Raw genomic sequence first — 25,191 nt, 5'->3', positions numbered from 1 at the left:
TTCAAATACTGGACCAATTTCAAAAATAGTTGTTCACATCAGTCACATATACACAAAAACATATGAAAGCACGGTCTAGGTTGAGAAATACCAAAGTTGAGTTGCATTTAAAAAAATATATAGGTGAAAGTGATAGGAATATGTGTTATTACATGATGAGTATGTGTGTTAAAATGTCTGTCCTCTCTGTGGTGGTGTTGTGCTTGAACATGTCAGTATCGACAAGTGCATGTGTCTGTGTGTGAAAAAAACCTGTCAGTGTTGGTGAGACGGTGTTAATTTGTGCGTGATATGTCTACCTGTGATGAGCTCCTGAGTGTCTTGTTTGTGCAGGTCTAATTTCTGCATGTCTGTGGCTGTGTGTTCGTAATCTCTTTTAAATGGAGTGTGAAGCCGACTTCACAGAGCTCAGCAGGTGCTGAAGATGTTAATTTTGGTTCCCTGCAAAAAGTAGTGTGATGTTTTGAAAAGTGAGGGGAGGGGGGGACTTATGCATACTTACATCTGTGTCATTTGGCTGAGACACAAGAAGAGGAGCAAAGAGAGATAAAAAGAGAACATGAAGAGGACAGAGAAACATTACTTCAGTTAATGATGTGTAAGACAATGCACTGACTAGACGGTCTCACTCTGTTGCTGTTAGATTGCTCTTGACACAGCAATACATCATCTCAGAGCATATGTTTCAGGAATACACAAAAGACTACAGATATTTTTTTATCAGAAATGTCGATTTTTGTACATTTAATTACAGTTTTAGCAGATTTTTATGCAGGCCTGGAGAAATGTAACAAATCAATCAACATTTTTATCGAAGTTAGACAATGAAAACTTGCAGTAGAGTTTTTGGTGCTTCTTCCACAATAATAACAATGTTTACTTTCTATATATCAGCCTTTGCAGGACAATAAGCTCTCTATCAACACTGTCTGTAAATTTCACCTCCTAACACTTCCCTTCATCACTGGAAGGGTCATGAGTCAAAATGTCAATAGTTCTCCTCATTACTTTATGGTCACATCTTATGTCGACAGTATGTGTGGACTGACGTCTGTGGACAATATGTCTTTAGAACCATGGTCAGGCTATATAGAGCGTGTCGAAGTGCGAATGAGACAATTTATCATCCTTTTCAATCCTATTACAGCAAAGTGTCAGTCTTTCTCTCTGCCTCCCATCGCTGCCACCTAAAATAAACTACAATTCAGTGAGTGGAGTGACAGAAATGATGATCCTGTGCTACGTGACCTTGGTAAATAGCATGGGGTGATGAATGAAATGAGATCCTCTGTGTCTGCTAATTATGTAAAAAAAAAAAAAAATCTAGTCTAAAGACCTGCGAGTGAAACCCATGGGCTACAATTTTAATATAACTGAAAGGAATACTTTAATCACAAAATGACCATTTGTTTAATAATTAGTCATGATTAGTTACCTTGAATTTATGAAGAAAACATTTTTCTCCATGCTTCAGTGGAAAATGGTGAACATATTGGTTTATTGATTTATTGGGACCATGTTTAACGACACACTTTTTCACTAAAAAAACGTAGCTTTGGAGTTTGGCTTTGAGCGCATACTTTCAGAGAGAGTTGTCACAATCGTGTCATGGCACCCGAGGATTACAGCACCACGCATACCGACACAATACCACTTTATACTGTTAAAAGAAAACTCACTTGGATTAATTTTAATGAAAAACACATCCAAACAGACAAATGGAATATAAATAACTTAGTGGGTAATCGAGGAGTGGACTCACATTCTGACTGCACTCAGTTTACCATGTTGGTAAATCTGAATGAATTGCAGTCTTCTCTGGTGCTCATGGTTCTATCTGTATGCATGATCGAAGCAGCTACTGTAACTCACGTTAGCTTAAGTGGGTCGCCAACAACCTGGTTTATACATCCATGAACTTCTATGAAAATTAACTGCTTGGCAACCAGACCAGGTGTCTAATTGAGACACGTGCTTATTTGTTGAAATATGTCTCCACACCAGGCTAGTAAAAGGGGCTGGGTGTTTAATTGGGACTAGGCTTTTAACTGAAGTTTTACAGTTCTTTGAAAGACCAGGGAAATAAATAACACATTTTAACAGTTTTAATCCTGTATGCCTGTCGTCACTGACTATTTATCTCTTGTTACATGCCATTTATTAAAAAACAACAACAAAAAACAGTATCAGACTGTTTTTGCATCGAAATCTCTGTATTTTCTATTTTCTTGTAAAACTAGGTTTCAAATATTTGCTGACTCTTCCTGCACTCCTGACCATCAAATGAGACGTTGGGTGACTGGCTGGCCACACCAATCATACAAAACAGCACTTTACTGTTTGTGAGTTGTAGTAGCTAGCAGTGCAATATGGAGAGAGATAGGAGCAGATGTGTGTTTGGTTATTGGTTGGCAAAAAAAACGTAGGGAATGTAGGTGTCAATCGCTGGAAAGCTCCGAGCAGTTCTGCTGCAGCTGGGTGAAAGACCTGTCCATATACCAGCCCCAAAACTGTGAACTGCATATGTGCTCGGAGTTGCGGCGTCTAACTATCTGCGGATCTCTTCCCTGATTTCATGGGGGAAAACAGGCAGTGGGAGAGGTGTGAGGGGTCCTTTATATGATGTTCAGAAGCTCTATGTGTGCACTGTCTGTTGACACTGGAGCAGTTTTTTACACAGCAGTGTCTCCCCATCTTCAAGTGGGAATCGGGAACACAATAACCTCTGATCACAACAAGCCGGTTCTGGCCATAGGGCTCTGCTGGTATGCTTTCAAAATGGCGGAAGGGGGCCCAAAGGGGGCGGGGCGCGGTGTCATGATGACATCTCCTCAAGCCTAATATGCACATAGCCATTTGTGGCCAATTCATGATTGCATTTATTTATAGTCTGGAATTAAACCATGACTGCTGATTTTCTTATGCAGTTGATTCTGAGGGCAGCGTTTGTGTAGTGTGAACAAGCATATAGAGGATTATAGGTAGAAACGTGTGGGCCGGTGCATGGGCTGGTGTGTGGGCCAGTGCGCCTGAATGTCCCAAGTTGAATTTGTGTCCCAGTCTGCCCGTGCTGTAGTGGACAAATTAAATGAGAGGGATTTGATTTAATTCCCTCTTGTAATTGCAAACGGGTCAAATTTTCCAGTTCACTGGGAAATTCGTCACAGTATAGAAGCTAAAGATGCTCCAATTTCTGTTTCAGTGAGACTTCAACAAACAACATACTGTTGTTTTTTTTTGCCAGAAATTGGGCCAAATTTTTTTTTTGTTTTCACTAGTGGCACTAAAACAAAATGCATGAGGTCCCTGAAATCAAAAAGGTTAAATTTGCTTGACAAATTTACTGTAAAGCTGCCCATTAGATTGTTTTGTGTGGGCACAATTGCCTTTTTGTTGAAAAATGTCTGCTACATTAGGACATTTTCTTTGCACAAAAAGAGTTCATACCCTGATCACGTCAGATAATCACATAATTTATTCCTAGCTGGACTGCCAGCTGGACTGATCTGTCTATACCATCTGCAATCATGCTGCAAATGAATTTAAATCAAAGCTGCCAATTTGTTCATCACAGCTAACTGCCTTGGACCCTCTATTTGATTTGATGTATGTCTCCTCTATAAGTAACCATTTTATGTCTCATCCTGCCTCTTAACCTCAAACATCAGAGTCAGCTTTCTAAATCTGGGCAGCATGTTGGAGGCTGTTCCCTCAGATCCTGTGTTGGTAAATTTGTCTCGTCTGGGAGCTCCAGCAGGAGTCAAGGTGATAGTGAGAGCATCAATTATCACTCTCATTCCCCGAACCGCAATCGAACAGTTTCTCATCGCGACTAATGATCCTGCTGTCTGCTCATACACACACTTGAACTCAAATTAAGCAGCACACCACAGTATTGTAACCATGATATACTACTCTTTACTGAGCTTTGCTGTTCTGTGATGTCTGATTTTACAATTGGCATAAAGCTGTTCCATTTCTGAAGATAGATTAAAATAAATAAACAAAATATGTTTTTTTGCGATTGCATGAACATTTCAAAGTTGTAGTTCTGGAAGACACAGACACAGAATGCAAGTAACAAATATTGAATTGCAGAGAAAGGAAGACCAGCTGAGTCTTGTCCGTGAGATGAAGAGCATGCCAAGATGTGAATGGCAAAAAATCTATCATCTTTTGATTCTCATTAGTATCACCTCACAGCCTCCCCCTGCATCTCCACTCGCTTTCATACAAAATATAGCAGCAATGGACTGTGAGAGACGGATCATCACGCTGTAGGATTCATACTGTATATTTTAATGTGATGTATCTTTAGAAGATGGTGGGTTTGCAGATTTAACCAAGGTGGGAGCATGTGTCAGTGAAGCAAGGCGATTCTTTCAATTTATTCCTTTGTATGTTTCTTTCTCTTTCACTGTCTCTCACTCTTTCAACACCATGGATGTACACACTCACCCTCACACATACACAGAGCGTACAAAGCAGTGTGCGCCATACGGATATGTCAGAACATTTCCTATTAACATTCAGACAGATTCCTGTTAGTGGAAGCTCATGCTTTATTCTTCCCTCACTGATTCCTATTTCATTGACTAATAAAATCTTACTTAAAGGTACTCAACCTTATACTGTCGCTATAAGTCCACGAGGGTTTTCTTTCACTTACATAACTCTTCCCCTGAGATCTGAAATCTCCGTGCAGAGTTCCTTACAATGATGAACAAATATCTAATGATGTAGTTGTGTGAAAATCAGCAAAGGTCAGTATTTCTTAATGAATGAAGACTCTGAGCCATTGTGCTCTTAAAGGGACAGTTCACCTCAAAATCAAAAATATATTTTTCCTCTTACCTGTAGTGCTATTTATCAGTGTCGATTATTTTGGTGTGATTTCCTCAGTGTTGGAGATATCGGCTGTAAAGACGTCTGCCTTCTCTTGAATATATTGGAACTTGATGTCACTCGGCTTGTGGTGCTCAAAGTGCCAAAAAATTATATTTGAAAAACTCAGCAGCAGTGTCTTTCTAGAAATCATGACCTGGTTTCTTAGAATAATCCATCGATCTTTTTGTATCAAGTTTCATGTCGGAACTATTTTCTTTCAACTGAACTACACCCGCCAACTATATCACCAGAAGGAAGCATGCATCTTCTGCTAGCTCACCGAGCAGCACTGAACTAGCTAACATTACAGCTCAGCCAAGGTAGACGTCATTAATGTTTACATCTCAGGCTGTCATGAGCATGAGACACTCGTCCATGAGTAGATGCATGCTTCCTTCTATGCAGTGATATGGTTGGTGAATGTAGTTCAGTAGAAAGAAAATAGTTCCTGCATAAAACTGCTCACAACAAGGTCTGTAGGCCATGATGTCTGGAAAGAGACATTGCGGTTGATTTTTTGAAATGTATTTTTTTTGGCACGTAAGGCAACAAAAGCCGAGTGCCATCTAGTTCCATTATATTTGATGTCCACGGCTGACATGACAGTATTTACTGTGCAATGGTTTAAATGTGTCCACCAGGAGAGATTTGGCAATACTGTTTCTACCCCGGAAGCTATTCAGGGCAAGCTGAATAGGAAATCAAGGCTGGATTCTCACATGATCTCTTCATCTCTCAAAATCCAGCTGCCTTGCAAGCTAACAGGATTTAGGCAGACATGTAGGAGGAGAGCGGAGTTGTTCATACAGAAACCTGTAACATTAAATAATTGTTTTCGGGAATCTTAAAACTTTGAAGAATTCTAGTTTTACTGTTTTGAGTCTTTTGTTTTTAACTGTGTTATCTCTGTCTGCGAGGCAGGGTGTTTTTTTGTTTGAATGGAAATTCCAAATAAAAAAAGAAAATAATCAAATTTGATAAAGTATGGAATGGTTACTTAAAAAATTTCTTGATTGAATTTCCGGAACAGTTATTATATTGTGACATATACCTTTACTGCGATACATCACTAATACTGTCCCTTTGAAAGAACCCAACAATGATGGTGTACGAAACTGGTAACAAACAGCTAATGATGTTACAGAAAAATAGAAGAAAAGAATGATGAGTTGATTCAGTATCTTTAAGAGTAATGAATGCAAATTTATTTAGGTAATTCACGTTTGATACACATTGATCAACCACGTTAAAACCACTGACAGATTAAGAGAATAACATCGATCATCATGTCACAATGCCACGGTCTGCTGGGAAAACCTGAGTTCTTGCATTCATGAGGATGTCACTTGACACGCACTACCCCCCCAAACAACATTTTAGACCAAGGACACCCCTCATGGTAACAACACTGCTCGATGACCATGGCCCCTCCAGCAGGACAATGAACCACGCCACAGCGTAAAGACTGCTCAGGAATGGCCCGAAGAATGTGACAAAGCTCAAAGCATTGACCTGGCGTCTAAATGACCTAGATCTTGATCTGATCGAGCATCCGTGGGATTTGCTGGTACCCCATCTCACAACCCACAGGGCTCAAAGGATCTGGTGCCAGACACCACAGAACACTCTCAGAGGGTTTTGCCATGCCTCAAAAGGTCAGAGTCAAGTCCAGTCCATGGTGTGGTCTATGACTTGGATGTCAATGAAAGTCGATGATATGTTTGCAGCACTTGATCAGCTCTGCCATCTCAGGTTTGTGCGCTGCTGACCAGGAGCAGCCAGAGCTGGACTGGGACATGTTTTTAACTGGGGGCAGACGCACAGGCATCGGTCTGTCCCGTTTCTGCTGACTGCCCTCCTTGTTGCCGCAGTTTTGTAGGACAACTGCAAGAGAATGAAGGAAAAATAGGTCAGTAAAACTAATAAGGTTTGACTGAGAAGTGTGAGATACTGCAAATAACCTGGGTCAGATTAGCCAAATAAAGTTGACAATGCTGTACCAAAAGGTTACTTTTTTCTGTTCAAAGTAAAGTTCAATAAATGCATCAAAAAAATTCAGTTAGCAAGTAGAATCGTGCAAAATTTACTTTTTTATAGTCTACCTGTAACTATTCAACCTATTTAAAGAACATGAGACAGGGTAAAGGCTGGGTTTATGTCTGTAGTAAATCGTGTAAAGTGTTTAAGATCAATGTACAATCAAACAGCTTGTAGGTAGAATGGGCGGTTTCACAAAGCCATGTCTGTCCTGCTGTGGATGCTGCGAGTTCAGCCTAAAGGCCCATTTATACTCCCTTTACGTACGAAAATGTATACGTCGGTTTCAAATGATGTTACCGTCACTGCCCACATACTTCCATGCGCCCTTTACGTTGGCATAGATGTTAACCTATATATCCACCAGGGGGCAGCCCAGAGTCAAAAGTTACAAACATTAAAAAAGAGAAATCCTTACCATATCATTATTTGGGTAGTTGGTCGCCGTTGCTCTGTGATTTATATAAGCCTTGAGCCATCCCAGACACCAAAGAATTGGTGGATCCACCCCATCAGCAGCATCCCCACTCCGCTTGCTCATGGACTACCGACCAACTCACATTTAATTCCCTTCCAATCTCCTCCCAGTTGTGCTGTAGTATGTGTTTATTCCAGTGTCCAGGAGAAGTAACATCATAGAGATGTTTATAGTTTCTAACTAACTTGCACGACCTTTCCTCAAAAAGTTCCGCCATTGTTATTTCTTCTTCGTGTCTCACTAGAGCTACGTATCGGGTAGTGACAGCAACACTGCCCCCACAGTTTCTGGTGGTACTTCTCCGTTTGGCCCATATCCATATGCTTTATGGAAACGTGCAGAAATCCAGACGAAATGAACGCGGAGCACAGACAGAAGGCTCTGTCTGTATCCAGATCTGTATTTAACATTGAGCATAAATGGGCCTTAAGGCTGGAAGATGAGGTGCGTTTGCTCAACAGCTTGACCTGCTGATGGGTCTTGACAGCTCTAACTGGTAGTGGGAGAAACTGTGTTGAAACCAGTTTGTCATCACCCGCCTGTTATACAGGACAACAATACAAGACAAAATAAGAAGGGGAATGTCAGACGGAGGGACAAATTGCAAAATGCCTTAAACAAATACACCATTGTTAATGATAAACACCATAATAATTATAAGCATAATGTAATACTGTTACTATGCAGTGCAAAATAAATAATAGATTTGTTTTGCAATGACTATGAATGGCAGACTAACCTTTGTGTTGCAGGTGTGTTGTTTCATCAGCTGGCGGTTGCCTTTTTGGCAGGTTGCATCCGTGCACAGCAAGTTTGGATTTTTTTTTTTAGGAAGTCTTGGACATCTCCTGCATGAACCTGGTACATGTCACAAAATAGAATATTGAGATTGAAAATAAAAACACTTGGATCAACAAGTTGTGTAAACTTGTCTTCATTGTGTAATAATTTAACCCTATTTAATTAACAGGGCACACAGTGGAAGTCACTGTGTGTTACTATTAAGTAACTATTTGGAAAGAAAGATCATATTTGTCTTAATTAGGGATTTCAGGCAAAATATTTCAAGAAAAACACATTTTAAACTGAAAGAAAGAAGTAAAAATAAAAGAATATACATTCATAAAATACAGAGGCAGCTACAGTGTTGAAGGTAATCTCATACAAACCTTTTTCTTTGGGTTCACTTCACTTCCGTCCCCCTTCATTTCTTGTTTTTCTCTGATTTTCAGCATTTGCCTGGTGGGAAAGTTCAAGGTGATCAACCAGTGTCACTGTACACGTAACAGAGTTGTGTAATTTAATTACAAAATGAATGTTATTTAAATTACTTACAGTTACAGAGAACAAAATGTGTAACTAATTTATAGTTACTGAGCTAATTGTTGGTGATCACAAAGACGTTACATCCAAAGGTACTGTCTTTGGTAAAAACCTTATATGTTAAGTAACCTCTCAAACAGCAGTTACTGTAATACTGAAGGATTAGGATTTTGTAGATTAGTGACTGAATTTCTCACCTTTGCTTTTTCTCGCTCATGGTTTCAGTCTGACAGTGCAGCAACCTGAACAGGTAAGGTGAAAGTCTCTCACAAAATACCACAATCAATATGCAGTTTGTAGCAGCTGTGCCTCAAGACATTACAGTTCTACCTGTAGTGTCCATTCCAGACAGCGCCTTGGCCGGGACTAACTTTGTTGTCAAGCTGTTGTTAAGAGTGGTTAAATGGTACGCTGCAACAAGTGGCTGATCCACAAATGGCTAAAGGTCCACCAAAATTTTGCAGTAAGTATTTTTCTATCACAAAGCACTGAAAGTTAGAAGTTTACCTGTTGGTCCAGAGGTCCAGTGACAGCCTGTTGCCTACAGCACGTAATCCCACATCTCACTGTGCCTGTTTCTGCTTTTACTCTCCCTTCCTGTGGTGTTATTAGACTTGTTTACATTACAGCAAAATGAAGAAATGTTTTTTTTTTCAGCAGTAACTTAACTACTCTCATAGCGCTGTAAAATAAAGCAGATTTCTGAAAAGTACAAACATGGACAGAGAGAGAAACTAATCTCCAAACCACAGAGATTCAGGTAGAAGCTACAAAAGTACTGAGAGGTGAACACACAGAGACTTTAAAAACACCTTTCTCTCTGGTCTCCTGCACAGACGGGAGTTGAGTGTCGTAACACGTGCTTGTTTGAGGGGAAAAATATCTATTTTTGATTTTAAGGGTGAACCGTCCCTTCAACACTTCAAACACCACATGTGTCTTTGTAAGCCACTGAGCCAGTATGAAACCCTTTTTGGCAGAAGTTGGTTATTGCACATCCTCCTGAGTATATACGTATCTTATTCTGGATGTTACAGTAGGTACAGTATCTTCACCCCCGAGGGAGCTTAATACTTAAAATAGACCAGAGAGGATTTCACACACACATACATCTATGCATGGATGGGCACACTTGAACATACACAGTCAGGGCAAGCACATATGATGAGTGCATGCACACACAATCCTCTATGAAATAAAGAGGGTTGACAGTGAGTACATGACAGGAAGATGAGGTGATTATGTAAGCTATCAGAGGCGAAGAGGGAGGGCTGAGGAAGTCGAAGGTGCTCACAGTAAATGACTTTTTATGCAGCATAAATCTAGTGGATAACAAGGCTACTGCAAATGATGCTAATGAGTTCCTAGTTGATGAATATGGACATAACAACACACTCGTGCACAGATGGTTCATGCATATGGTCCCCGTCAACATGACACATATTAACATTAACAGTATACACATATACGGCACTCTCTTCTTCACACCTCCATACACACACACACACACACACACACCACACACACACACACACACACACACTCACACTTGGGAGTTAGTGAGCCTCGCCGTGGTGGCTATCCATCATTTAATGGCTAGCCAGCAGCCCTAATGCTCTTTTAACTGCTGTCATTTACAGCCACAGGAGCAGGAGGGGGGAACAGCCAAGCTATCAAACACCTGCTACAGCAGAGGTGTTACGCCAAATTAAGCAAGTTGTCCTGGATAAAATGTTTTCTTGAAGGTGTGGGAGAACTCAAAGAACACTAAGATCCTTCATTGGAGCTAGTACTGATGAAAGGACACATGAGCAGGACACAAAATATACGTAAGCTGACAACAACTCCAAAGATGGCATTTAGGTTCAATCCCAATACACCCCTTACCCCTCAATTTTGAGCAGTCATGTCTAGGGATAGGGTGTCTCGATGGCCCTTCAAATTGAGGTTTTTCAGAAGCACACTTCAAACTGAGTGTTATGAGAAATCATCTGTAAAATGGCTGCACAAGCAACAACAGAAACCCACAAATGTATTTTCTTTGTAAATAAAGATTTAAAAATTACAATAACTATCAAATTATTTTAGTTTAATTAATGTCGTTGCAGTATCTTATAGTCCTTTTCTTCATAACAAGCATAACAAAAGAAATCGCTGGTAGTATGCTGATGTCTCTGTAGCTAACTAGCTAGCTAGCTAACATTACCCGCCAACATTTGTAAATGGGGCTCATGTGGGTAGGAAATGGACGTTAAAGTGGGCCTTATATTGGATTGAACAAGGGTTCCATATTTGCCCCATGCCAATTGCCCACATGGGTGGGTTTTGGGTCCATACTCACTTGGTACCCAAGTAGTCCTACCATAACCTATGTGGGGCCCACTTGGGTAAACCTACCTATGTAGGCTACTGGCATGTGGCCAGTATGAAACCCATGGACCATCCCATATAGGGCCCATTTTTCAGCTCATCTAGAAACCCACATGGGCCCCACATACATTGTTATTGCTGATTCATATGTCCTACATTTTGACATATTTCCACATTGCATTTCCTCATTAGATACCATACGATGCACAAAATTTACTAAAATCCAGCAGTGAAGTTTCTGCACTTGTCACCGCTCCTCTAATGAGGAAGTTGCTAATGTTAGCCTCCAGAGCACAGCTCGAGGTCTGATGATGAAGCAGTGATCTTTCTTTTTTGATGACTTGTTGGATCGCTTGGAAGCACAGAAACTTAAAGACTCACAAGTGTCCTGACAACCACAAAAAGATGCCTGCAGCCCACACACAAGAAATCCCCACTGCAGAAGGCAGCATATTCGCAATATCCAGCAAAGTTTTTGACCACTATGCCTTTTAACACTATTCCGAGGGGCAAAGTGGCACTCAAAACCACAGAGGTAGGGGGAAAATAGCAGCAAGTAATGGAACTGGGCTTTAATCTTTCAAAATAAAATTTTTGGCAGGGTAAGCCCTCTCTTTATGGTGGTTGCAGAGATATGGAAAACCCTGCATTTAGCCTTGAATGAAACAAAGTGTACATGCTGTAATTACCAGCTAATGGAACAGGACAATAACCTATAATCATCATTGACTCCTTGTCATGCAGTAATAAATGGTGTCAGAATGGTGTGGTGGTTTAAAGGGGTATTCCGGTATCAAAGGCGGAGGCAATGGGTTAAACCCCTGGAGCAGACAGTGTATTAATCATGTCATTTGTTGAGTAGGATATTTAAGAGGGAGTTATTGATACACAGGAATTTGGTGCTTGGTCAGTGCCTAAAGTGTAAATGTGACGTTTTAATGTCAAACCAGGAACACAATCTTTGAAAATGGTTAATGCCACAGATGTTAACAGTTTTAGACTGATCATTTCAGGAGACTCATTATATGGGGAGGGTGGTACTGTATTAACCCACAGTAACTCAAAACAGCATGATAACGTTGTTTGCATTCCACAAGCATTGTTCAATGAAACAGCTGTATCCATAAATACATCAAGTCTCTCTCATTAGTGCCAGTGCAGTGCGACAATTAACTTGTTTTATAGTGGGCATTAAAAAATAAAAACAACTATGAATCAAACGTGGATAAAAATCTAGAGCAATAATACTCTAATCGCAGGGTTTATTTCCCAAACAATACACAGTGGCACCTGACATTTATGATTCATGCTTTTGTTTATCAGATGGTGGCATCCATTAAATGTCACTGTTTTGAAAGCAAAAAGTTGCAAACAACTTGCAGAAAGTCAACTTATAGTTAATAGTTGTTTTCTCGATCAGTGTCACAATGCTTACGTAAAATATAAAGGATTCATTAAGTGAAGAGGAGGAGAACACCTGCATCACATTGAGCCTGTTTGTACTTACCTGTCCTGCGATGGCCCAGAATTTGGACTCCAGCACATCCAGAGTCATCTGGACACCGATGGCTGCAAAGAGAGAAAGACAGAGGGAGAGAAAGGTGAATTAAGTACAATAAAATAAACCTGTACATAAAAAGAAATAGAGTTAAATAAATTGGAGGGGAGGATAACCAAGGAAGGGAGAACAGTAAGAAGAGTGATGAGGACGTTTGGAAAAAGTAGAAGACAGAGTCAAGGATGTGGAAGATGTAGTGTACATACACATAAGTTAAACACCTCTGCTGTATCAGCGCTTGGCAACAGAGAACAGGGCTTTGAATCCCAATGTGCCTCTGTCTAGTAAAGGCAGATGTCCACTGCAAACATTATTAGCACATACTGATAGTGTCATGGCAACGACATGGAGGCAGGAAGAAAACAATGTACACCACCTGTGGCTATGCAGCATGATCTTTCCAGTATCATTACTTTTTTATTATTGTTATTGTACTCTCTGTATATTCTTGGGGTAGCAAGGTTTGTTTGTATCCAAGATGCACAGTTGAAATGTGTCTATCACCTCTCTTGCTGAGACAATCGTAAATGTATTCAAACACATAAGATTGATATACTTAAACTAGAGATTAGTATGTATAGTTTGTGTTTAATCAAATTTCATCTACGTTTTTATTTCAGTGGCATTTTAAAGCATTTCAGTTTACGTTTTAGTTTGTGTCTTTCTTTTCTACTAGTCAGTGACCCTTCACATGAAACTATGACGCTCTAGGTATCTCTCTTGCATCAATTTTCACTTGTGTCTTCTCAAAATAAACTTCCATTTTCACAGGAAATGTACAGTTTCTGCTTGTTACATGCAGTTTCTTTTAAAAATCAACTTGGAATATAGGTTAAAAAGACAAAGTATTTAGGTTTACTTCCTCAAGTTTAGGCAACAAAAGCCTACGGCTAGGTTTAGGCCCAGAGTCTCTGAGGGAATTCTAGGATGTCCCCTGAAAAACAGGGAATAGTTTTTTTGCACTATTCAATTGATCATGAAGGTGAGCCCAATGTGAGTAAGAGTCATAAGAGATACTATTCTCGATTCAAGTTTCACTTCCTTCATGGTTATTTCATCAACTGTAGTTAACAACTACAGAATTCTGGTCTTAATCCTATCTGACAACCAAAACCTCTTTAAATCAAGGTCCCTAAAGTGAACTTCTATTAAATGGGGGTCCATGACCTAAAGGCCCTGACGCACCAAGCCGACAGTTGGCCGTCATTCAAAGTTAGGCTATTGGCAAGCAGCTGCCGTCCTCGTCAGTACGGTATGTCCTGCACTGCTGGCCCTCATTGGTGCTAGCTGGCTTTTTTTTCACTGAGTCAGCATTTTGAATTGGCATCTGTGACAGCAAAGCCCATCAGTGAATGAAATCGACTCCAATTGGCAGTTCAGCTCAGCGCACAAGAAGGGAAATGGAAGTGAGGATTGTAAACAAAGAGTTACAGTTAAGAGGGCGTGAGGTCAAAACAAACTTGTTATATAAGGTAAGATAATTTTTCTTCAGCCATTGATGGTTCATGATGGTTTGTGTTATTGGTCACTGGCGCATGGAAGATGTGCTTTGTTCTTTCAACACAGGATTGTGTTGTCAATGTGCTAATTGGCTAACCAGTGTCAAGACGGTCTTCCAGTTTCCCTTTCTGAATGACAAGTACTGACTACCGTGTCTGCTGGCGTGGAGAGTTATCTCCTCTCACACAGGCACAGAAAGTACATGCTGGCTGACTGTTGTTTGTAGTCTTTGTGGTGTGCTCATGTGCAACGTTTTTGGCTGAGACACAGTGACGTCAAGCAATGCAGCACGGGGCCTTCATCACCACTAGTGCTCTAAAGTTAATTTGGTAATTTGGCGTGTCTGGACCTCAATGTGTGTCAATTTAGGGGCTCTTGACACAGAAGAGGTTGAGAACCACTGGATTAGGCAACAAAACCATGTGGTTATGTTTAAGAAAACCCCATCATGGTTTGGATTGAAGTAAGTATGTTTGTTACTAATGTAATGTAATATCATGTCACTGGCATAGTATGCTACACATACTACCACACTAAGTTGTTAATTAAAATAATTGTGGACTTTCGGTTGCACATGGGAAATGAACAGCGGACTCCTGGGTGAAAGTCTAGAGTTTGTTTGACCTGTCCACCTCCCCTACCACCCACCCTATGCGGACTCTCTTTGACAGTCCGAGCAGCCACCGCCACCAGCCTGTGCATCTCATGGCACTAAAGCTGCCTCATTGGTCGGTATCTGACGCTGAGGGCTAATGACCAAGCATTAGTGTTTGACGAGTTGGGGTTGAGACCGGATGGTCAACCCACCATCCATTACTGGAGCTTTCAACCAAATCATTCATCAGGAGTTTGCACAGTTGTCATAGACATGGATCGGTTAACATGCATGGCTCAGCAGCTGCCCATGTGATACAGTTGAAAGCTGTCGAAAAAGCTTTCATGTTTTTTTGGTCAAACTTCTATCTCCAAGGTCAAGGATGAACCTTGATAAGGACAACTGTGTGACATGTAAGATCCCTAATGCTAAAATCCCTTATCTATGATATATAGACTGTACATCAGCACCAGTGTGTCACCAGTTTTGGTATTGTGGTAGTAACAAACCCAGTAGGACCAGCAGAAATATATACATAGTGTCAATGAAAACATTGGTGGTCGCAGGCTCCACTGCTGTGATAATATTTCTACTTTAAGTAGTGATTCCTGAAGAAGTAATGACTGTAGCAGCAGTAGTAGAATGTAAATGGAGGAGGAAACTTTAATTCCAGCAGTTTAGAAGAAAGAACATTAATGAGCCAATTAATGTCCCAGGGTGAGAGACTATCTCTCTCTCTCGGCTCTCGGGCTGGAGGAGGAGAAGAGGACCTGCTGTACAGATCAGCTCAGCCTTCAGAACTCAACTTATGAAAATCCTTTTACAGTAACTGGCCTTCTGAGCCTCGGCACCGCTGTGAACCGACTATTCTTAGACAGTGTGTGTGTGTGTGTGTGTGTGTGTGTGTGAGCATACGCGCATGTGTGTGTTCAACCTCTGCCTACAACACAGCACTCTCAGTCACATTACATTAAGCCAAGAATTAGTGTGTGTTTGTACATGTTTCACACACGCACATAAACACACACGGCGGCGGAGTGATTGCTTGTGTCAGCTTAGGGCTGTACGTCCATCAGCATTTTAGTCAGCGTGGTAAAGCAGAAAGGAACTGTAATTGCATAAGTTCTCAGTGCACACATACTGTATACACACAACACACACACACAACAAATACACACACACTGCGAGGGAAGATATGACACTTCATATTAGCATCAAAGACTCAGCGTTTTTTCCCCTATCGTGCTTTTTACAGCCACACAGGGAAAGCCTCCGCCGGGCTCACAATACACAAAACACATATAAACACACATGCCTGCACACAACTCACACATATACGTACACATTCTGTATACAGCCTGCACTAATATCCAATGCACGTCATCATATACTATAATAAAAACACACAGCATAATAATCACTGTGATGGAGTCAGGTAGCTAAAAGGTGTTACTATGGGAGAGATTAGTTTATGGGTTGGTCATTAGGTCTGGTTGCAGGGCGGAAATGGAAGAGTGGGGGACAGAGTAGTTGGGAGGAAAGACAAGGGTAGAGAGGGCCGTTTTGTTTGCTGAAGACAGATTTGGATACATTTAATAATTCATCGTACATTAAAGGACCATACCAGTAGTTTTTCATGTCTAACTCCTTTCTTATTACATAGTGTGACATGTTGGTCACATGTGCTACGCAATAAAGGAAATTCCTGAAGCAGCACCTGTGTGATATAGTGTGAATAGATAGCAGATCGCTATTCTACTTGGTATCCGTGGTCTATCGTGCAACGGTAGGATGGCGCCTGGATGCAGAGACAGATATGTTCATAACAAAGTAGTACAGTGATGATACAGAGATTTCATACGAGACGTACATAACGCGGTCCTGCCTATGTGCATGCAACCCACGTAGGATGTTTGTATGAGTTGGCTGTAACCAGTGTTGTAGTCAAGACCACCTAAACCAGGACCAAGTCATGACCAAGACCAAAGCAGGGCCAGACCAAGCCAGGATCAAGACCAGATCACTACAAGTCCCATACTGCACGATACACTTACGATAAAAAAAACGATAGGCACTTCTAAAACTGATCTTAAATATCCAAATTCCCATAAAGAAACCCTCAGAAAACTAATGAAGGTTTGCCTTCACTCAACTGTTTTATATCACCACACTCTCTATATGTGTGTATGTACAAGTGTGCCATAAGAAACGTCTTGATAAAATAATCCAAAGGCATTGCTTTCTGTTTTTCTATGGGCAAACAAATGCAAACACTACGGAGCCGAAATCACCTCAACCATCTTAATTTGACACTCCATTTTTGGTCGTGGTCTAAACTGGTCTTGAAAGAAAATTCACTTTGTCTGAGACTGAGACAAGACCAAGTGACCCTATCATTCAGGATCTCAAGTATGTGCAACAACAAGGGGCTGACCACTCTAAACTTAAAAATTAAAGTCCACATCAATTCAAGTTGGGTCATTTTTCATCTTTTGTTTCTTCTCTCATGAAAATGAGGGAGTAAGAGAGTCCATCTCTTCAGTCCGAACAGATGTCTACCTTCCCCATGCTCTTTCCTTCATCTCTATCTATCTATTCCTTTTCTTACTTTTCTTTCCATCTAATCTTAACCCAATGGCTCCCCCTCAGAAACCCTCAGATACCCTCAGATGATACTATCACTCCCACTCATAGTCTCAAGTATGTGCAACAACAAGTGATTGTGTCATCGAGTCCTACCTTGAGCGAAACTGCAGTCGAGTCCCAGTTGAGACTGAGAAGTGGTCTCAAGCCCAAGACTGATTTCGAGGACTACAACACTGGCTATAACTCTGTTTGACACTGTAACTATTGTAACTTGTGTACAACAGACATAGCCTGTATCTCAGTAAGACAGATAAAGCACTACAGTTTTAACACTCAGTTAAATTTTTTTTTATCAATTCATGGTTTTTATAATACCTGGTTTTAGGAGGTGCTGCAACGCTCTCAGCAGCCCTACTTCTTGTGTCCATTGTGTGCATAAATAATAATAAATAAGCAAAGATATTTTAAACTATGTCTGGATTTTTATTCATTTTAAAGGTTATGGAGAATGACTTTTTGAACTCCCCCCAACACGGACTTTGAATAGTCTCAATCTACAATAGACTTACTTGATACTTGTGACACTAACTGAATGAACGTTACCACTACTAGAGACAGCAAACTGCACACTGACAAAGAAACAATATCCAAAGCGGATCGGTTATGTCATGGCCGACACTGAACCAGGTAATTGCATCCCTAAACACAGCTATCACTTTAACCCCTTTTACACTGCCAGATTTTCCGCGAGTGTTGGGCCGTTTTGCCGGCAAGCTGTGAGCGTTTAGACACACAGAGCCGGACTGACGAGTTGATCCGAGGTGCCCAATTTTCCGCCTCGTAGGATAATCATATTGGCGGACCCCTTTTAGTTTAAAAAGACCGAGGCGGCCCTCCGCAACGGGAGGGGCTGTTGAAGACTTGTGGGAGGAGCTGTTGATGACGCCGCACGTGCGACCCACTGGCGGTGGATAAACAGGAAACAGCTGATAGCAGGAATTAGTGAGCAGCTAGTAGAAGAGAGAAACGCAAACCTAAGGGACACTGTAAAGATGAGCAACTGGGGAGACAAGGAATTGTGCGCCCTCCTTGTCCTCGCAAACGAAGAGGCCATTAACCGTCAGATGGCGGGAACAGTGAAGGACGGGCCAACTTATGAGAGAATCGCCAAAGGACTGAGCAGCCGCGGCTTCCCTCCCACGTCACCTCTTGCGTCACACGCTGAGCTACACGTTTTGTTACTTGCTCACGCCCCCCATTGCCCCGAAAAAGGCGCATTCTGTATAAACAAAAGTAGGTAGGCGGCATTTTGCTGCACTCCCCGATTTTGTTTTTATACTACCAATGCTGAAAAAAGACTGATTGGGCTTTCCTGCAAATTTGCAGGATCATGGCTAGGATTTTAGAAAAACTATCCCGAGTCCAAATTTAACCAGCAAACCCCCAACCACCTATGAAATGTTTAGCTTTCAACCAACAAAAATTTTCTAGGTAATTTTAAAATAATCACAGCATTTCACATTTTATGTATTTATTTATTCTACTTTTCAGTGATATTTTCTTCTGTCTACATCATGATCTGGAGCCAGGTGTATCCCTCAGGTGGACAACACTTACATTTGAATTCATTAAACCGTTCCTCCTTCTAGTCTAGAAATATCCCGATCATCCCTAAATTCGTCACAGTGTATTGCAAGACTACAGTAGTGTTTGTCAAAATCACATTATTGTTGTGAGACAATGGAAATCTAAGAAAACCAATGGCTGCCTGACGGAATATAAAATAAACAACTGTACAGCATACCTTTTGGTAATGGCCAGGAAAATATTAAGTATAATTTATTTGTAGCTTAAGAGCTAAATTATATTCACTGGTAGTAAATGGTCAGAATATTTCATCTTCGTCCATAGCTATAGGCCGGAAAGTTCTACACAGCTCACTCAATTATGCTTGTAAAATGCTATTAGTAGATGAATTATGAATTGCTGAGGCTAAGAATAAACCAGGAGTCATATGTACTCATGGGTGTCTGTCTGGATATTATAAGGAAAAGGCTCTGACATGTTCTGTCTAGGGGTGTGTTGTAGTTTGGGAGCGTCTGTCAGTGTGCTTGGTTTGTGTGTGTGTGTGTGTCTGTCTTGGATTCCGTCCAATCTCTTGAAAATCAGTCGTGATGCTGCATCATGGCTGTAATTAGCCTGTAATCAGTCATGTACACAGAAAAAGTTTGTTTAGCTAATTGGGGAGTTGTTTATCTGTGCACAGGGCTCGTACGGCTCCAGAATGGCTGTTCAGAAATTTCCAAAGTGTTAAGATCTGCTCACTAAAGGGTATGGGCGACCAGATAACTTTTGTTTTCAATAATGCTTCTGTGAAAATGTGGAAATTCCAGGAAGACAATTTTACATGTGATCTGCTATTTCAAAGAAGAAAAAATATCACATGTAATGATTCGAGATCAAAGCCCTTTCATTTGTGCCAAAAGCACATGTGACTTGCCACGTGTGACTTGTGAATAACTTGTTCAGATATTTAAACACCCTCTCCCACACATCTCTTCTCCTGAACAGTGCTGGTGACCTTGAAGTCGTCTCCCTCCACCATAATCGCAGATAAAGTGTTGGAGGGCCATTATGGAGGGCAGCAGTAATCTGCCTTCTTTCCCTCTCTGAGTTGGAGGCTGATAGGCCAGATCTAATTAAAACCATCACACTGATCCCTGTGTGTGTGTAAGTGTGTGTGTGCTGTAGCTGATGTTTTTCCTATACCGTGAGTGCACAGCCAGCAAGCATTTCTCAATGTGTGTTCAGTTGGCATACAAGCGTGCACACAAGAATATGCATGATCTTGCATGCATGCAATTGAGAGTGCATGTGAGCGTGCGTGAGCTTGTATGTGTGTGAATGTGTGTGTGCTTGCGTGAGAGCCTATCTCGTACACTCACAGTCTGAGTTGCAATTAGCGTGAGCTGCCAATCACAGTGGAGTGCGCTTTCAACAGGAAATGAATTAATGAGGAAATAAATAAAAAAATTGAAGTAACCAAAAGCCGGAGTTAATTGGTTATTACACTCACGAGATAGAGGGATGAGAGACGGAGGGATGCGAGGTGTAAATGATGGGAGGGAAAAATGTGTGGGAAAGAAGAGGGGGAGCAAGGGTAAACAGACGGCAGACTCAAAGTCTTACTGCGCTGTTGTCTCGTGAATTAGACTCATTATACATGTTGCATTAGATACTTTTTTTATGCACGCTGTGATTTACGTCATCAGAATGCAGTCTCTGAAAATAATGTTGTAAATACAGTGTAACCTGGTATATTCGAGCTCCCTTCCAATTCAGAGTCCTTCTCATCACTCACAAAGCCCTCCATAACAAGGCCCCCTCCTACCTCACAGCCTCCGCTCCTCTGATGCCAACCTCCTATCTCCACCACTCAGAACCAAGCACTGGACCTGGGGCGACAGAGCCTTCTCCACAGCCGCCCCCTTCCTCTGAAACTCTCCTCAAACACATTTGGGACTGCACCAATCTGTCCCAGCTCAAATCAAAACCCACCTTATCAAAACGGGATGCCAGAAATGCAGAAAACACATGTATAAACACACATATTCATTCTGTTCACATTTCATGAAGGAAACCCAGTGTTTTTATACTATTCATTTCCAAAAGCAAATACATCTTAAGCCCTATTCTCACGGGACTTGTATTGCCTGGGGACCTCTAATTGTGTAGGCTGTATGTGACAGGGTTCCAACACATTTTCATGGGCAAAATTTCAAAACTTTTCCATTACTTTTAAGAGACCCATGACAACATCTCCATGACTATGCACAACGTACAACACAACCAGAACTATGTAGTATATTGTTCTCCAAATGTTAGTACAGCTCCCAGATTGGGGGAGTAACAGATGTATTGGTACAGAAACTTTAAGTGTCATGACCCTACATGTTCAATCACACTGTCACCACTTTTTTTCTTGCCCCACTTGCCCTGTATTAATCAAACATATCAGATTCAAACTCTATTCCAACATTATTCCAGCTAGCTGGTGTTCATGGAAGAGCCGCGGAGGAAGAGACAGACCATGGGGAAAAAAGAATACAGACACGTACATGATGGTGAACAAAACGTCACACATTCCCGCATATTAGAGCTACAGTATGTTACAGCAACAACTACAGAAAATAAATTCATCGTTCTTTGACATTAAGGGAAAGGTTATCCACAGAAGATTCCTCTAACAGTTTTGTTACAAGAAATTTCATGACTTTTTGACGAGGCTGTGGAATTCCATGGCTTTTCCGGGCTTTCTTAATCTTAATCCTGTACAAATCTTACAGAGGTTGTATTGGCAATTATAAAAGAAAGATCTGACAGGATTTTAGGGGCAGGAGGCACACTCAAAGATGATGAGATAGATAACATGTGACAATGAATTGATTCTGTTTGCTTACCCCACATTTAAAAGATGAAGGAGGTTAACACTGTACATCATCGCTAGTAGCACTGTGTGGTGTTTCTGTGCTGTGTAGAGCGAAGTTAAAAAGGACTGCGCTCATCGCATGCAGGGGATAATTTGAGTCAGATACAGACTTTGCTCATCCCATCCGAATGCACCGCACGAAATACAGACTTGGAGGGCATAATTTGTAAATCACAGGAGGTCCCCAGGTAATACTAGTCCGGTGTGAAAAGGGCTTTAAAAAACAATTAATGCTGACTGTCTGGTGCTTTGTAAGCCCACCATCTACCTCAACCACTCTCCTTTGACTTTCTACAAGAATGAAGCACTTGGGGCTGAAGAAAACATTATTAGTGAACATAATGCATGCAGCTATCACACATAATTTTCAGGAACCAGGGGTGCATAGTCCTGCCACTAAGGCTCACTGTAATTGAGCAGAGAAATAGAAGGAGACAGAGAAAGGTGGCCTTTTGCTAAATGAGGCAGCAAGAGTGTCGAGTGTCTGACAGACTGTGAAGAAAGAGAGAAGGAGATAAGGTGGAAAAAGGAAGGAGAGAGGGAAGGCAAAAATCTGTCTGTCTGTTTGTGATTTTCAAGTTTTTCTTTTGGTTGAGACAGAGTGTGGTGACTGTGCAGTTCTATAAATGGCTGCCTGCGTGTGTTCACACATTTCTGACATCGTTTAGCGTGTTTAAATGAGCGTTTGCGAGTGTGTGTTGTGCCAAGGTGGCACAGGAGGTCAGGCTGTGTTAAATGGCCAGAGAGCAGAGGCGGTGTTGATGGTTCCCTGAGCGAGACCCTGGAGTCGAGGCTAAATATATTCTATCACACACACACACACACACACACACACACACACACACAAACAGAGTCAATAAATTAAACTGGCACAATGGCTAAGTCTCTGGGCACAGAGGGGACACTGAAAATAAGGTCGCTAGTGACAAGGTGATTTCATTCTTTTCTGTTTCTCTTTCACACACACACACACACACACACATACACTGGGCAGCAGCATGCTTTAGTAATGGTGTGTGAATCAGATATTATAACCACTAAAGGGAAATACTGAGCTAGGAAGTAAGAGAGAACAGAAGAGAGTCCAAGACCAAAGGAGTGAAGGACACACACACACATACACATACAATAAATTAAAAACGCAAGGTGTGTGGGCTTCAGAAAGAACACACACACCCAAATACACAGAGAGAAAGGTCGTCAATAGGCTTTGTAATTAAAGGAGCAGATTAATTGATGTAATGGTGTCAGGTGGCCCAGGTAGAGAGGGATGATGGAGGGATGAAGTGGGACATGACGGAGGACGGGAGAAGGATAAGACGAAAGGCAGAGGGGATGAAAGAGGATGAATTGATTTTTAATAATGTTATGAGCTGGAAACCCTTTTCATTTCAACCAAGCATGGCTATCAATAATAGAGTGAGTGAGATCAAATGGTTGTGTGTGAGCGTGCGTGAGTGTGTGTGTGTGTGTTTCTCAGTCTTTCACATACGCGTGTGTTTGTTTGTGTGCGCCTGAGTATAGAGACAACAAGAGGTGGGAGGTGTGGAAAGGAAAACAAAGAGTTAGGGGTGTGTGTGTTTTAAGAATGTGTGAGCATTAGCTCTTAATTTAAAATTCACACCTCCTCCCGAGATAATTCTCGTTTGTTTATTAAAGCTTTTGATTGTTTTTGTAGATTTGGCCATCACTCCTGTTGTTGACATTAATAACAATGTACTTTGCTATTACTTCTATGAAATAACTTTGTGTCATATTTCTGAAACTGTCACTACATCCACAGAGTACTATGTGAGACAGATAGTCCGTCATGTTTCTCCTCCTCTTATTGCCGCTAATGGCATTTGCTAGAATCCCGTGCAGCTCACAGAAAACAACGAATCAGAGCCAAGGAGTCTCAGCTCAATCACTGCTCGTGAACTGTGGTCAAACTGTCAAACTAGGCAGCGCTGATGAAATATGAATCAAGATTCTGTTACTGCGTTGCCTATTTCTCACCTCAAATGTTCTCAGAAATGTATTTTAGTGTACTGTTTAGCTGTAAAATGAGACCGTTTTTGACCCAGCCACCATGTTGAAAACAGTCGAGCGAAAACCAAGCAACGCCCACCAGCCAGAGCAAACTTTCTCACTTTACAGCTAAACGGTACACTAAAATACGTGTCTAACAAATCTGAGGTGAGAAATAGTCAATGCAGAAACAGAATCTTAATTCATATTTAATCAGCGCTGCCTAGTTTGACAGGTTGACTGCAGTTCACCAGGCCTGATGGACATGATTGACAGCTGTGTTACAGCAATGCATCCTCCTGCAACGGTTCCTGTGATATTAAACGAATTAGCCACCCATGAGTGATGTTACATACTTAACGTTAAGTTACGTGCTTATCGTAAAGTTACATAGGTTAGGTTTAGGAAAAGAAACATGGTAAGGACGTATCTTAAAACTAAAACGAAGCTCAGCCTAAGTTCAATTAGGAAGACTTTCTTTGTGCTCATCCATTCACAATTCTCTCCTTCCCCACTGCTTCCTCTAATCAGCTGACTACAGGTGTTCACTCTTCTAGTTATCCAATCAAACTTTGCCACGATCTCTATCAGCCAATCAGGATGCTACCACAAAATTTTAAATCTGCTCTCTCCTCTGCTGCTGTCAGCTGTCATTTTAGGCAGAATGGTCATGCCCTCCTCCACCCCGTTCACCTCCAGCCGTCGTATCCAGAGTCCAGGACGAGCTCAACAAAGGCTCATTCCTCTACTCATCCAGATCATCAGCACTCCTCCATCTCCTTCTCATCTCATCTTCACCACCTCTACCACAAAGAGCATCTAGACTCTTTGGGGATTCCCTATTCTGCTATGGATTCATCACCCTCATTATATCGTACCATCTCAATAGGGACTTTTCACATTTTTCATTCTTATGTGCACATGTTAATAAGTAATCTTTTTGCTATAAAAACAAGTATCTCCTGATTAAAGTTCACTTGGTTTCATGTGGGACACAAACACCAGTCTTCTGAGGTGAAAGTCCTGTGATGTTTGACTCATCTACCACCTCTACCTGCCTCCTTACACTGCCTTTTGGTCTTTATACTACTTCCTCATTTAATTCTGTATTCTGTATTCTGCATTAGTGGGATATGCAGGAATTACTGGCTCATTATTATATGGGTTATAAATGAATTGTGGTGCATTCATTTTTGTAGGTATACATACAAACCGCACACGAGAACCCCCTGGTTAGAGTCCTCCTCTTCTCTGCATGGTTGTTTAATTCAGGCACAGTGGGTTCTTGCAAATGCCATTAGAAGCACTATGAGGAGAAGGAACATGATCTTTTCTCACAAATATACGTCTCATGTACT

General features: G+C 41.2%; 1 protein-coding gene across 2 annotated transcripts in view; it reads right to left on the bottom strand.

The window, feature by feature from the left end:
* The window catches only part of cacna2d4a (calcium channel, voltage-dependent, alpha 2/delta subunit 4a), a 151,747-nt gene that overhangs the window by 15,273 nt on the left and 111,283 nt on the right, over positions 1-25,191 (bottom strand). For both annotated transcript variants that reach the window (XM_033614501.2, XM_033614502.2), the window contains exons 28-29: positions 12,603-12,664; positions 503-517 (exon numbers count right to left, since the gene is read on the bottom strand). In XM_033614501.2, the coding sequence (XP_033470392.2) occupies positions 503-517; positions 12,603-12,664 (77 nt within the window). The remainder of the gene's footprint in view (positions 1-502; positions 518-12,602; positions 12,665-25,191) is intronic.

The sequence above is a fragment of the Epinephelus lanceolatus genome, chromosome 23, assembly GCF_041903045.1.
Source record: "Epinephelus lanceolatus isolate andai-2023 chromosome 23, ASM4190304v1, whole genome shotgun sequence".
Lineage (NCBI taxonomy): Eukaryota > Metazoa > Chordata > Actinopteri > Perciformes > Serranidae > Epinephelus > Epinephelus lanceolatus.
Note: the sequence above shows the minus strand (reverse complement) of the source record. Positions and strands in the feature narration are given on the sequence as shown.